At 44.3% G+C, this 14,209-nt stretch overlaps 1 protein-coding gene across 6 annotated transcripts in view; it reads left to right on the plus strand.

Annotated features, from left to right (window-relative positions):
- LOC139226793 (BAR/IMD domain-containing adapter protein 2-like) overlaps nt 1–14,209 on the plus strand; it is a 112,108-nt gene that overhangs the window by 18,053 nt on the left and 79,846 nt on the right. The window contains exon 1 of one of the 6 annotated variants that reach the window (XM_070857815.1): nt 12,160–12,179. The exons of the other annotated variants lie outside the window; for them this stretch is intronic. Coding sequence (XP_070713916.1) covers nt 12,164–12,179 — 16 coding nt within the window. The 5' untranslated portion in view covers nt 12,160–12,163. Of the gene's footprint in view, nt 1–12,159; nt 12,180–14,209 lie in introns of those variants that run through there. 6 annotated transcript variants of the gene reach the window in all.

A 14,209-nucleotide genomic window follows, 5' to 3' on the forward strand; every position in this document is an offset into this window, starting at 1 on the left:
CGGGCAAGAAAGAAGCTTTCCTTCCCTAAAGAATATCTGTCTGACAGTCTGACAATCTGACCAGCTTCATGATCACTTTTGTTTCCAAATTTTATTTAATCCAAATTCTCAAAGTGCCATGGTGGAATTTGAACACTCATTCGATGAGCTATTAGTCCTGACCTCTCAATTACTTGTTCAGTAACATAACCATTACACCCATATATTAGACTTTTAAATTTAATTATTCTCCATAAGGTAAAGTGGAAAGTCTCAGCTGATGACTGCTTTCTTTTGAAATGATTGAATAGATTTGAATCTTATTAAAACGTAGAATCCTATGAAATGAAGTATTGAGCTACTTGGCTGGGAAGGTGGACAGCTATCCTGATCATGAGTGTCGTTGCTGTTCTTTAACAATCTCTGGGATATGCTGAGAGTGCTGATTTAGATCTATTCTCCCTGACTCTGGGGAAATGCCTAGTCTTGGGTGATTTCCACTGGCAGTCCAACCATAACTAATTGTACACAGTATGTATCATCTATGAAATATAAAATATGTTTGTTGAATGCTGGTGTGTTTTCCTGGGTTGTAGGGTTTCAAACTGAATGTTGACCCATTGACAGAACATTTAGCGGCCGAAATTCAGGATCTGGATAAGGCCCGTGACCGCCGTTTTGCGACGGCCATGTGGCGGAATCGAGCGGTTGCCACAATCCAAATTCAGCTCGTGGATTTTTTGGCCTGTCCCCGCTTCCGCCTCGCTGCTGTCGACCGCCGCAAGCGCGTCATCAAAGCACGCACTGCCGCTATCCTGCACCTACATCGCAATCTGCCCCAAATTTACCTCCAAAAATCTTTGCTCAGCCGCGTGGTGCCCCCGACAGCTTTTTCTGTCGGTGCACCTTGCTTTGTGTGTGTATGACATGGCAGCGCGGTGGCCCTTCAAGGGGAGGGCGCACTCCAGTGGCCGCCATGTTTGTTTTGCCAGCCGACTTCCCGATTGGCCGGCCAATTATTGCCCCAGGTTCGGCACCCCATCTTGGGTGCCAGGTTGTTGGCCCGGCCGAAACCCTCCCTGATGGCCCAGTAGCCCGAACCTACAAAATCGCACACTTTTTCTCCTTTTTAAATGAGGGGAGAGACATGGTAACACAGACGTGCACTGACGTCGCCACCACTCCGCCGCTGAAGGACAGCGCGTAGACTTGATCCCGCCCCGTACCAACACTTACCGCTGCACTTCCGCCCCCATTATGACCGACTTCCGGTCTTGTCGGAAAAAAACGACAAAGACCTGAATATCGATCAGGAGTTGACCCCTTCCCATACGGCGGTAAAAACAGATAAGAAATTGTAGGTGCGCCAGGTTTCCGGCGTGCCTGAATTTCGGTCCCTTAGTTTTGATATTGGATTGGTATGGTTTGTTGGTAATCAAGTCCATCTTTCCTCAATCTTGAAGCTTAAATGCTGCAAAGATGCAGTGTAATATCTTAACGACATTTCTAATTTAGTTTAGTTTATAAAGTAATTACACTTCAAATTTGTTTGAAGTGACTGCTCAAATATTGACTTTTAGTAGCTTTCCTGAAGCAGCAATACACAGTGATTGCCATGGAGCTAACTTGAAATATTAGTGCCGTAATGGTCACGATTCTAGGGTGTACACCAACTTTAAACAGGACTTGTAGGAACTCATAAAGCGGATAGACCAGAGTGGTAGAGTTTATAGCAACAAATCTGACCGAGAAGATGACGTTGTGACCACAGTATGATAAACAGATTATTTCCATGCTGCTGCATATAGTGAATTAATGTATCTTGTGACTGGAGTCATGGGATCTGTTGACTTATATTGGGTAACCAGAGCAGGCTTAGCAAATCCAGGCAGAACCTGATTAAACAAATACAGAAATTTAGCCAAGAAACCTTTTTTGAGTTCATTCGAACAGAATAAAACTGCCCCTGAAAAGTAAATATTTTCCTTAAATGTTTACTTTCATTAAAATAGATTTTATACATAAAAATGACAATTTGCAATATTTCTGAGGTAACTAATATTTACAAAGTGGACAGTTCTACATTGGTGATGCTTTGCTCAATTTCTCCACACCAATTGCTATTGCTTAAGAGCACAGATAGACTTTTGAGCCCTGTCTTTATCCTGTATCAAATTGCCAATCTACTTTTATAACTCATGGTTTGAAAGCGTTTTCTCTCGCTGTTTCCCAACGGACGGGTTAGGTTAAAATTGCTATAGTTACATGAGCATCAGCACTCTTCTACCTTGAGCCTTGAGCATTGACCATTCTCCATATGCGAGGCTAAATGATGAGCGTCAGCAAGCGTTCTGATTGGTGGAAGGTATCGCAGTTGAATTCTGGTCATAATTCTGTGTTCTAAAATGTTTGCAGCGAGGTCAGTCTGGAATTCAAGAACCGGATCCCTGCCTGACTATTTTTTCTTGTCCCATTCAACCCATCCCCGACTCCTCCCTAGCCCAGGTACAATTACAGTAGCCTTTTGACTGCCTTGGCAGAGGTCTGCTAAGCTAGCTTTAGACTAGACTGTGAATCTGGGGCCTTGTTGGTCTTTATAGCTCAATGCCACCCCATGCTGTGCATTTAAAAAAAAAAGTGCTTTTTAAATGCTTTTTGTTCTATTAAAGATCCTTTTATAATGACCTCCTCATCAAATACTTGTCAAGGCTTTACAATACAAGTACTCTAATTTCTGTCTCTATTTTATTTTCAGTAAACTTTTATTAGTTCTTGTGCTCCCACGAGATATTTTTCCAGGGTTCTTCTGTACACAAATATGGTCTGATGTTCCCTTGGGTGCATGGCAACATTGCAAAGTATGGGCAGCTGATTTGCCTGCCTAACAGCTTGTCTGATTGTTGCTGATGAATGAACTTGTTTTTTTTTATCCCTTTGTTGTGTGTTAATGTTGCGCCTAATTTAGTAAGGGAGCAAGAGATGATGCTGTGGGAGCACACTTTGACAGACCCAAGGCAAACTTTTTAACAGCAGCTGTTTGTATTTTCATTGCATGCATATGGCACCACTCCATTGAATACTAAATGATGTTTGTGGCTTAGTGCAAATCAATTAGCTTAGGCCACATTATTCCTTATTAAGGGTATACTGTAAAAACTGATCTATAATTTAGAAGTCCCTCATATGTCGTTTTGCAATCATTAAATCAGTAATTGGACTATAGATGTTCTGTGAATTTTAATGGCCCCTGATATTTATAGGGAAGGTACAAGGTGAGGCCGAAAATGGATGAAGAACCATGGTAGCCCGGGGACATGGAGGTTCTAACTAAGTTAATGGTAGGGCCTTGATATTTATTTTTTCTTCCGTCTGGCAGCTGGCCAAGTTGACAGCCTGGTTGACTTCTGCGGCCGGGGGAGAGGGTGGAATAGCAGCGGCAGGAGGCAGATGTCGGGGACTCTTCTGGATGCGCCCTAGCAATCTGGAGGGAGAAAGATTGATGTTCGAGACTTTGGGGGAGGGGGGCAGATGAGGTTGGGGATCGTGGGGGAGGGGGGGGGCGGAAAGAGGAGTTTTTTGGGGGAAGAACGAGAGGCTGGAATCGGCAGAGGGTACCTTTCAGTATAAGGGGTCACCCATTTAAAAAGGAAATTAGGAGGAATTTCTTCTGAGGGTTGTGACTCTTTGGAATTCTCTACCCCAGAGGGCTGTGGAGGCTGAGTCATTGAATATATTTAAGGTGGAGATGGACAGATTTTTGAACGACAAAGGAGTCGAAGGTTATGGGGTGCGGGCAGGGAAGTGGAGTTGAGGCCAAGATCAGATCAGCCATGATCTTATTGAATGGCGGAACAGGCTCGAGGGACCAAATGGCCCACTCCTGCTATTATGTTCTTATGTTGAAGGGCTGGTGGGGGTGTGTGGAGTACTCCAGCTCCTCCTGGCCCACAAGGAGTGCTGTAAAAGGCACTTGCCTTGTAGAGCCGACAGCTCCTGCCTCCTGTCATTGCCGAGTTTCCCAATCCCTGTGAAAACCGCATAGCAACTATAAAATGTAAATAGGGCTTCCAATTACACTCTGGGAGCCTGATTTTAAATATGGTAGTAAAGTGTCCCGCATATACTAAAGAGTACTTAAGGAGGTGGCCTTGGAAATAGCGGATGCATTGACCGTCATTTTCCAACATTCCATTGACTCTGGATCAGTTCCTATCGAGTGGAGGGTAGCCAATGTAACCCCACTTTTTAAAAAAGGAGGGAGAGAAAGCAGGGAATTATAGACCGGTCAGCCTGACCTCAGTAGTGGGTAAAATGATGGAATCAATTATTAAGGATGTCATAGCAGCACATTTGGAAAATGGTGACATGATAGGTCCAAGTCAGCATGGATTTGTGAAAGGGAGATCATGCTTGACAAATCTTCTGGAATTTTTTGAGGATGTTTCCAGTAAAGTGGACAAAGGAGAACCAGTTGATGTGGTATATTTGGACTTTCAGAAGGCTTTCGACAAGGTCCCACACAGGAGATTAATGTGCAAAGTTAAAGCACATGGGATTGGGGGTAGTGTGCTGACGTGGATTGAGAACTGGTTGTCAGACAGGAAGCAAAGAGTAGGAGTAAATGGGGACTTTTCAGAATGGCAGGCAGTGACTAGTGGGGTACCGCAAGGTTCTGTGCTGGGGCCCCAGCTGTTTACATTGTACATTAATGATTTAGACGAGGGGATTAAATGTAGTATCTCCAAATTTGCGGATGACACTAAGTTGGGTGGCAGTGAGAGCTGCGAGGAGGATGCTATGAGGCTGCAGAGTGACTTGGATAGGTTAGGTGAGTGGGCAAATGCGTGGCAGATGAAGTATAATGTGGATAAATGTGAGGTTATCCACTTTGGTGGTAAAAACAGAGAGACAGACTATTATCTGAATGGTGACAGATTAGGAAGGGGGAAGGTGCAGCGTGGCCTGGGTGTCATGGTACATCAGTCATTGAAGGTTGGCATGCAGGTACAGCAGGCGGTTAAGAAAGCAAATGGCATGTTGGCCTTCATAGCGAGGGGATTTGAGTACAGGGGCAGGGAAGTGTTGCTACAGTTGTACAGGGCCTTGGTGAGGCCACACCTGGAGTATTGTGTACAGTTTTGGTCTCCTAACTTGAGGAAGGATGTTCTTGCTATTGAGGGAGTGCAGCGAAGATTCACCAGACTGATTCCCAGGATGGTGGGACTGACCTATCAATAAAGACTGGATCAACTGGGCTTGTATTCACTGGAGTTCAGAAGAGTGCGAGGGGACCTCATAGAAACGTTTAAAATTCTGACGGGTTTGGACAGGTTGGATGCAGGAAGAATGTTCCCAATGTTGGGGAAGTCCAGAACCAGGGGTCACAGTCTAAGGATAAGGGGTAAGCCATTTAGGACCGAGATGAGGAGAAACTTCTTCACCCAGAGAGTGGTGAACCTGTGGAATCCTCTACCACAGAAAGTAGTTGAGGCCAATTCACTAAATATATTCAAAAGGGAGTTAGATGAAGTCCTTACTACTCGGGGGATCAAGGGGTATGGCGAGAAAGCAGGAATGGGGTACTGAAGTTTCATGTTCAGCCATGAACTCATTGAATGGCGGTGCAGGCTAGAAGGGCTGAATGGCCTGCTCCTGCACCTATTTTCTATGTTTCTATGAATGGTAACTTGTCTAACAGAGAATAGTTTGCATTTTGTATATCTCTTCCATCAAACCAATGCAGATTAAAATTGAACAATAATATGGGCTATAAATTGGTGTTTTTTGGCAATATTTCACCTTTTTTGATGGAAAATGGTCTTCTCCTAAATTGGCCACAGTTGTGCGCTGATGGTTTTGAAATACTACCATCGTGCAAGATGAAAAAAAGCGATATCATTTTAAATTGGCTGTTTGGCGCACCCGTATTCTGGGTGAAAACAAACGCCTGAGAAAAGCCTGCATGCAGGCCCCAGAAACAGCAGTAAGTATGAAGACCTACAAAAAAAGTAAGTTAAAGTTTTTATTTTTTAATTCCTTTTTCAGTGATTCACTAGTGTCTTGTGAGTGTTGTGATTTTTTTTTTTTTTATTCCCCCCCCCCCCCCCCCTCCCAGGGCCCATCTTTTTAGCGGTAATCAGCCTCGGACTGAAGCTGTCGAGGACTGCGGTTTCCACGGCGAATCCTTGTGCAACGCCAATTTTTACCATGGGTGCATTTTTTAGGCCTTTAAAAAATAGTGGTATTTTTGGCGCAAAGACCGATTTCTAGCCCACAGTGTATTAAAACCTTTGCAGAAACCTTGTTCCTTTCAAATTCCTTTTCATCACTTTACCAGTTGCAACTCTTTCAACTCCCTGAAAAGTTTTTCCTTCAGATAGCTGCTTGGATGAAAACAATTGATCTGAATTATTGAGCAATATGTACCCCAGCAGACTAAAGAAAAGTCTAGTTTTCTTGCCTAGATACGGCATTAAAAGTCAGAAAATTAAATTGCCTTTTTTCACCTAGGGATGATTCTATTTCTATTTTTTTTAATCAGTATTCAGCTGCATTTCTTTCAAAACATTACTTGATTAACATTACAGTAGAACTCTGCATTATCCGCACCACTCAGACTTGCACAAGGGAGCACTTCATTTTGTAGATTAATTTGCTATTGTATTTCACCACTATTTCTTGGTGATTTTTTTTGTTATTTGTATTGTGCTTATCTTCATTTCCAGGCGTAGGATATTGTATCGCATAGGATAATATCTATATAAGACCAACATTTCTTTTGTCTGCTGATTTCCTTTATGCATTATTGAGGTCTCCACTATAATGGTAGATAATGGATGTTCCAGTGTAGAGGTTAAATAAAGAAAAGTGAGCTATATAGCCTAACAGGCAGCTAGGCTACTGAATACTATTTTTTTAGCATATTTATAGCAACAGATCCATTAGTGTGACATGTTGCTTAAGAATAATACAGCTTGTGCTTTGTAGTCAATTACAGCAGTTCTCAACAGCGTAACAGTCGATAGAATCGCCTTTTTGAACACAAGTACATGCAAGACTCTTTTTTTGAAATTGTGATCAGAACTATTCATGAATTTTAACAACTTGCAATGTTCCTTTCATTTTAATGCATACACATTTGGGAAATGACAGTGTTACTAGAATAGACTTCATCTTGCTTTTGTGCATTGTAAATATTTTGGCTGAGGTGCCCTTGTTTGACTGCAGTTAGCGCGGATGATTGTTGAGGTTTGACAGTACTTTGTATTTTTTCTATTATGCTTGAGGTTGCTAGTATCATTAAGATGTTGGCAGTGTTAACACATGCTCATTGTGTTTTGCTTTCAAGGGGTATTGCTCTGTGGTAAACAAACTGCCCACTTGGCAGTAGGCAGCATGGCAACAGGCTGCACTTTTCCTTAGTAGTTCTGTTTTGTTTGAAAATGTTAGCCATTCCGGTAAAAGTTTCTCTTGTATGTGAAGAGTGCTTTGTTTAAACTCTTCAAATTTGATATTACTGGGAAAAATGCAAATGATTCATCCATTTGTTAGTTTTGATAATGTCCTGAGTGGTTCCCAATTGTTACATTAATTAATGGCTGCCTAGCTCTCCTATTTGTTAACAAAAAGGGCACAATTCTTCGGATCTGTCTTTCGGATGAGAGGTTAAACCGAGGCCACATCTGTTCTTTCAAGTGGATGTGAAAGAGGAGGATCAGGGCAGTTCTCTTCAGTGTCCTGACCAATATTTATCCCTCAACCAACATCACAAACAGGTTATCTGGTCATTATCACATTGCTGTTTGTGGGAGCTTGCTGTGTGTGCAAATTGGCTGTTGCGTTTCCTACATTATAACCGTGACTACACTCCAAAGGTACTTAATTGGCTGTAAAGCACGTTGGGACATCATGAGGTTGTGAATGGTGTGTATAAATACAAGTCTTTCTTTAATTTGGCTTTTCTGTTCTTGCACTCAGTTCTTCAAACAGCAATGCCTAAGTCTCGTTCACCAAGTTCTCCTGTGCACGTTGACCTATATTGGTTCCCAGTTAAGCAAAACCTAATTTTAAAATTCTCATCTTTATTTTCAAATCCTTCCATGGCCTCACCCCTCCCTCTATCTGTATTCTCCTTCAGTCCTAAAACCCTCTGTGCTCTGCCAATTCTGGCTCCTTGAGCATCCCCAATTTTAATCGCTCCACCATTAGCAGGCGTGCCTTCAGCAGCCCAGGTTCTAAGCTTTGGAATCTCTCGCTAAACCTCTCTGCACCTCGACATCTCTTTCCTCCTTTTAAGATGCTCTTCAAAAGCTACCTCTTTGACCAATCTGTGGTCATCTGCTCTAATATCTTATGTGGCTCGGTGTCATATTTTGTTTTATAATGCTCCTGTGAAGCGCCTTGGGACGGTTTATTACGTTAAAGGTGCTATATAAATGCAAGTTGTTGTTAGAAACTAAATAACATCTTATGAAATGGGATTTTTTTATTACAGATCCTAGGAAAGTCTGAGATTGCATTGGCTACTTGAGAGAGTATGCTTCAAAATACCCTGTTGAGCTGTTAATGGAAAATAAATCCTTAAACAAAGCGAAGGGTAGTGATTTTATAGGTTCTGCTCTGTCTTCACTAACAAAATTCTGTCCTCCAGTGTGAGCAATGCCATTGTAATCCTTTGATATAGGAAAAGTCTTTGTCTCTGTCTATTTGATTATAATCTGTCTTTTGATTCAACCCTCCATTCAGCCATGAAGTCACAATGTAAGTTTGCAATATTCAGTGTGAAGAAAGGCTACAGTTTCAAAATGACAGCCATCATAAGTTATGAAATTTAAAAACCCAACTGAATAAAAACTAATTTTGGATTTCCAAAAATACTATTTTGTACATGAAAAATATATTGACTTTCCTTTGCAACTTTTAAAATCTTTCCAAAGGGATTTTGTTACACTTTGTATAAAGATGGTCATACTGCTACTCCGGTCAGAGGTTCAATACAAGAACTACCATGCACATGTATTAAAGGTGCAGTGATGTGGACAATTTTGTATTGCTGCAAAGTGATTTCCCCTTCAAAGTGTTACAAAAGTGACGGTATAACTCCAGAGTCGGTTCTCGACCTGGCATGCCTGCAACAGCGTGATACCTCTAGGATGCCCATCTCTTGTTGCCTGGGTGTGACCCCATATTGAATATAATTTTAGTGCAATGTCAAGCCAAGCTTAGTGCTCAAGTGGTTCATTGGACCTCCTTGACCGTTTGGAAGCTTAATCAAAGCTGCTTTGAATATTTTGAGAGGAACTGCCACCTGCTCTCTGTCCCCTCGCCACCAGTTCCGTCCTCTCCTTGGCCATTGTCTCAGGTTGAACCAGACTGTTTACATGTACACTCCATCACTCAGACTGCCTACTTCCACCTCTGCAGTATTGCTCATCTCTGCTCCTGCCTCAGCCCTTCTGCTGTTGAAATACTCATCCATGCCTTTGGGACCTCTTGTCTTGACTACTCCAATGCTGTCCTGACCAGCCTCCCCTTCTATACACTCTAAACTTCAGCTCATCCAAAACTCTGCTGTCTGTATCCTATCGTGCACCAAATGCCCCTCACCCATGGGCTTGTTCAGCTACATTGGCTCTCCTGCCCCCTGTCTCAGATTTAAAATTCTCATTGTGTTTAAATCCTTTCATGGCCTTGCCCCTTCGTATCTCCCAACCTCCAATTCTTGCTTTTTGTGCATCCCCCACTATTGGCAGCTGTGCCCTTCAGTTGTCTATGCCCTCTGCTCTGCTCTGGAATTCCCTCCTGAAACTTCTCTGCCTCTCCACCATCCTCTCCTCATTTTAAGATGCTTCAAATCCACCTCTTTGATCACGCTATCAGTCACCCGTTGGCCTTCGTAGAGGGAGGATTTGAGTATTGGAGCAAGGGAGGTCTTGTTGCAGTTGTACAGGGCCTTGGTGAGGCCACACCTTGAATATTGTGTACAGTTTTGGTCTCCTAATCTGAGGAAGGACATTCTTGCTATTGAGCGAGTGCAACAAAGGTTCACCAGACTGATTCCTGGGATGGCAGGACTGACATATGAAGAAAGACTGGATCGACTAGGCTTGTATTCACTGGAATTTAGAAGAATGAGGGGGGATCTCATAGAAACATATAAAATTCTGACGGGATTGGACAGGTTAGATGCAGGAAGAATGTTCCCGATGTTGGGGAAGTTCAGAGCCAGTGGTCACAGTCTAAGGATAAGGGGTAAGCCATTTAGGATCGAGATGAGGAGAAACCTCTTCACCCAGAGTGGTGAACCTGTGGAATTTTCTACCACAAAGTTGTTGAGGCCAGTTCATTAGATATATTCAAAAGGGAGTTAGATGTGGCCCATATGGCTAAAGGAATCAAGGAATATGGAGAGAAAGCAGGAATGGGGTACTGAAGTTCATGATCAGCCATGATCATATTGAATAGTGGTGCAGGCTCGAAGGGCCGAATGGCCTACTCCTGCACCTATTTTCTATTTTTCTATGTTCCAGTGCAGGATTGACCAGAAACAACCAATGTTTACTTTTCAGTTGCTGGCCAACCTGTAAGTGTCCTGCCCAGAAATCGGCACGGTCCCGGCCTGCAGGACCATTAGCAGGCCAGGGCCACTGCAGGGAGCAGCATGTGCTGCTGCAGAAGGGCGATGGCTACGAAGCCAGGTCGCTGATTGCAGTGCGGGCAGGCACAGCAGGAGGGGCGAAAGAGTGGCAAGAGTCCATAGAGGGAAGTGACTGGGGCCCAGGAGAGGCGTGACTCTGGCGCCCAGAAGAGGCGAGGGTCCAGGGGCAGCATGGGCCAGCCCACACTGCGATATGTGTGCGTGCTTGGTCTGTGCAGCAGAGCTGGTCTCCAGTTAGTCTTGGGTAATCCTTGGACCAAGACCTAGCTCTGTCAACCCGTGTGGTGGCTGGTGTGCAATGGCCACCACACGTTTTATAAAAAAAAATCCATGCACGGGCATCTTGCACCCTTCACGATGTTGTTCGGGATCTGGAGTATTAGGTCCTTCTTTGAAATACCTGTGAACTCATCCCTTTTTGGCGTGGAAGCAAGTCATCCTCCCTTTGAGGGACTGCCTATGATGATGATGAGTCATCCCCATCCAATATCTCTCTTGGCTCGGTGTCCATTTTTGGTTGATTCTCTCTGGGACATTTTTCTATTTTGAAGGTGCTATATAAATGCAAGGTGTTGCATACATCTGGTTCTGCTGGCTGCATATCAATAGTATAATCACAACCCAAGCTGAAACAGCTTAAGAGTTGCTAACAGTCCATGCAGACAGCATGTGTCCCAGACCTTTCTGTTTCTAGACCCACTGCACAGACACTTCCATTTTGAGTTTAGAGAAGTCGAGGCTTATTTTAAAATAGCAGTTAATACTACACAGTTGTTTTAAATTGGAAAGGAAGTCCATGGGAAATTCAGATTATAACAAATTAGCTCAGGAAAACAAAATCATATGATATATTTATGTTTAAATTTATTGGCTTCTATTTGTAAATGGCAATAGTGGTATTGGCAGTCGTACCCTTGGAAAGAAATATTTGTTATAGCGGACAGGACTTGAAGTTTTGGGAAGTGTTCGATGATGCTGTAGTAAAGACGTACATTTGACTGAAGACCCACGTGAATGAATTGTTCACCACCAAAGGGAATGTATTGGAGACCTTTTTATATGGAATGCTAATACCAGATTATTCTGTTGTAGTCAGGGCAGGAGCCAAGAAGGTTTGGAGCTAGAATGTTTTTCTAGGTCTTATTAAAAGATGTTGATAAAGCTTCAGTTTGGGTAACTATTGTTGAAAGCCTTTTCATTATGCTGTGCTCGAGCAGGACATGTTTTATAGGGAAAGCAATAGCTGCTGCTAACAGCTCTGTCAACCGTGATTGGATGATGAATAGTAAATAGTTTGATTAGATTTATGGTCAGTAAAGGTCTGCTTTTTATGTTGTCTGCAGAATACAAATGCCAAAAGCAGCTGGTTCCTGGGAGGAAACCTTGGAATAAACTTGAAACACAATAGTGAGAAACTAATTCTCATGACGTTTTCGCATGATTCGCTATCCTCTGCAAGATCAAAAGCCTTTCATGTTTGTTTTGCTGCGGCGTGCGAGTTCAAATCAGCCTAGGACTGACTAATTTATGACCTTTCTACCAGGTGTGCCTTGTATTGTTTGATTCTAATAGTTTAACAACCCTGGAATGTGAGTTATATATTTTTTTTAAATCTTTTAAAATTGTTTCAAATTAATTTGGCTTCCCCGACAGTAAGTAAGTACGAAGGGGCTGAAATTGCCCTCTGCCCCAAACGGGGCGCACTCACAGATTAAAAAAAAATGTTTTTCTCTGCCCCAATCCATGGGGCGGAGACTCGACCAATATTGAGCACTTAAATTTTTTTTTGCAGCGAGACGTGTTGTGGGCCGGAAGTGCTGTTCTGTTGGGTCGGCCACCGCTCCCATCATCAGCGCCGTGCTAATGACGTCGGCGTGATGCAGACCTGCCAGTGGCCAGGCACCCAAGAGAGGGTACCGGGCTGCTTGTTGGTGGCCGGGCCGAACCTGTGGGCTACCATTGTCTGACCGACCTGAGTCGGCTGACGATTTAAAATAAAATGGAGGTGCCGGCAGCAGGCCCTCCCCTTTCCACAGGGGAAAGCTGTTAGGAGCACTGAACAGCGGCAGCGCTGCTCCAGCGGGGCTATTTCCCATTGGGGTCGGCGTGTGCCCGATAGGGCGACAGCACGGGCGGCACGGAAATCCGTTCTAATCGCTCCCGGCCGGGGCTCGGATGGGTCGGCCCATCAGTCTTTTCCCCCCCCCCCCCCCTGTTTGGTGAGGCTTATCCGCTCCATTGCCACTTCTTAGAGGTGCCAATGGAGCTTGTAGAGGAAGGTAATTTTGGCCCAGAGGTGGCTAAGGATATGCACTTTGCTGTAGTTGCCAGGTCAAATCACACTGCTACCTGATGCTTGGCATTTGCCAGCCACGTTTTATATTGCAGTTGTGTTGCGGAACCATTCTTGCATGAAGCTGTTCTGTAACAGTTTTGGCTGATGGTGCAGAGGAATTAAAATTTTTTAAATTTATTCCTGGGCTTTGGGCATTGCTGGCAAGGCTGGCATTTATTGCCACCCCCGAATTGCCCATGAGAAAATGGTGGTTAGCCACCTTGTACAACTGGGTGGGTTGCTAGACCATTTCAGAGGGCAATTAAGAGTAAATCAGGTTGCTGAGGGTCTGGAGTCCAGACCGGGTAAGGACAAACAGATTTCCTTCCCTAAAGGACATTAGTGAACCAGATGGGTTTTTAACGACAATCCAGTAGTTTCATGGACACCATTACTGATGCTAGCTTTTTATTCCAGATTTATTAATGCCTGTAGCTGAATTTAAATTCCTCCAGCTGCTGTGGTGGGATTTGAACCCATGGAATTAGCTCATTTATTTTGTCTGATAACTTTCACAGCATCAGGAACAAAACAAAGCCGTTTGCATGCAGTTAGCTAGACATTATGGATCATTTTCATTTCTGGTTATTTGACATCCTCCTCTTCCCTTTCTCCTTCACCGCCCCCGCCCCCCTTTCTCCTCCTTCCCCCCCCCCCTCCTTCCTCCCCCTCCTTTCTCCCCCCCTCTCCTTTCTCCTCCTTTCCCCCCTCCTTTCTCCCTCCTTTCTCCTCCTTTCCCCCCCTCCTTTCTCCTCCTTTCCCCCCTCCTTTCTCCTCCTTTCCCTCCTTTCCCCCCCTCCTTTCTCTCCTTTCCCCCTCCTTTCTCCTCCTTTCCCCCCCTCCTTTCTCCTCCTTTCCCCCCCTCCTTTCTCCTCCTTTCCCCCCCTCCTTTCTCCTCCTTTCCCCCCCTCCTTTCTCCTCCTTTCCCCCCTCCTTTCTCCTCCTTTCCCCCCCTCCTTTCTCCTCCTTTCCCCCCTCCTTTCTCCTCCTTTCTCCTCCTTTCCCCCCCTCCTTTCTCCTCCTTTCCCCCCTCCTTTCCCTCCTTCCCCCCCTCCTTTCTCCTCCTTCCCCCCTCCTTTCTCCTCCTTTCTTCCCCCTCCTTTCTCCTCTTCCCCCCTCCTTTCTCCTGCTTTCCCCCCCTCCTTTTCTCCTGCTTTCCCCCCCCTCCTTTCTCCTGCTTTCCCCCCCTCCTTTCTCCTGCTTTCCCCCCCCTCCTTTCTCCTGCTTTCCCCCCCTCC

Source organism: Pristiophorus japonicus, chromosome 16 (assembly GCF_044704955.1).
Source record: "Pristiophorus japonicus isolate sPriJap1 chromosome 16, sPriJap1.hap1, whole genome shotgun sequence".
NCBI lineage: Eukaryota > Metazoa > Chordata > Chondrichthyes > Pristiophoridae > Pristiophorus > Pristiophorus japonicus.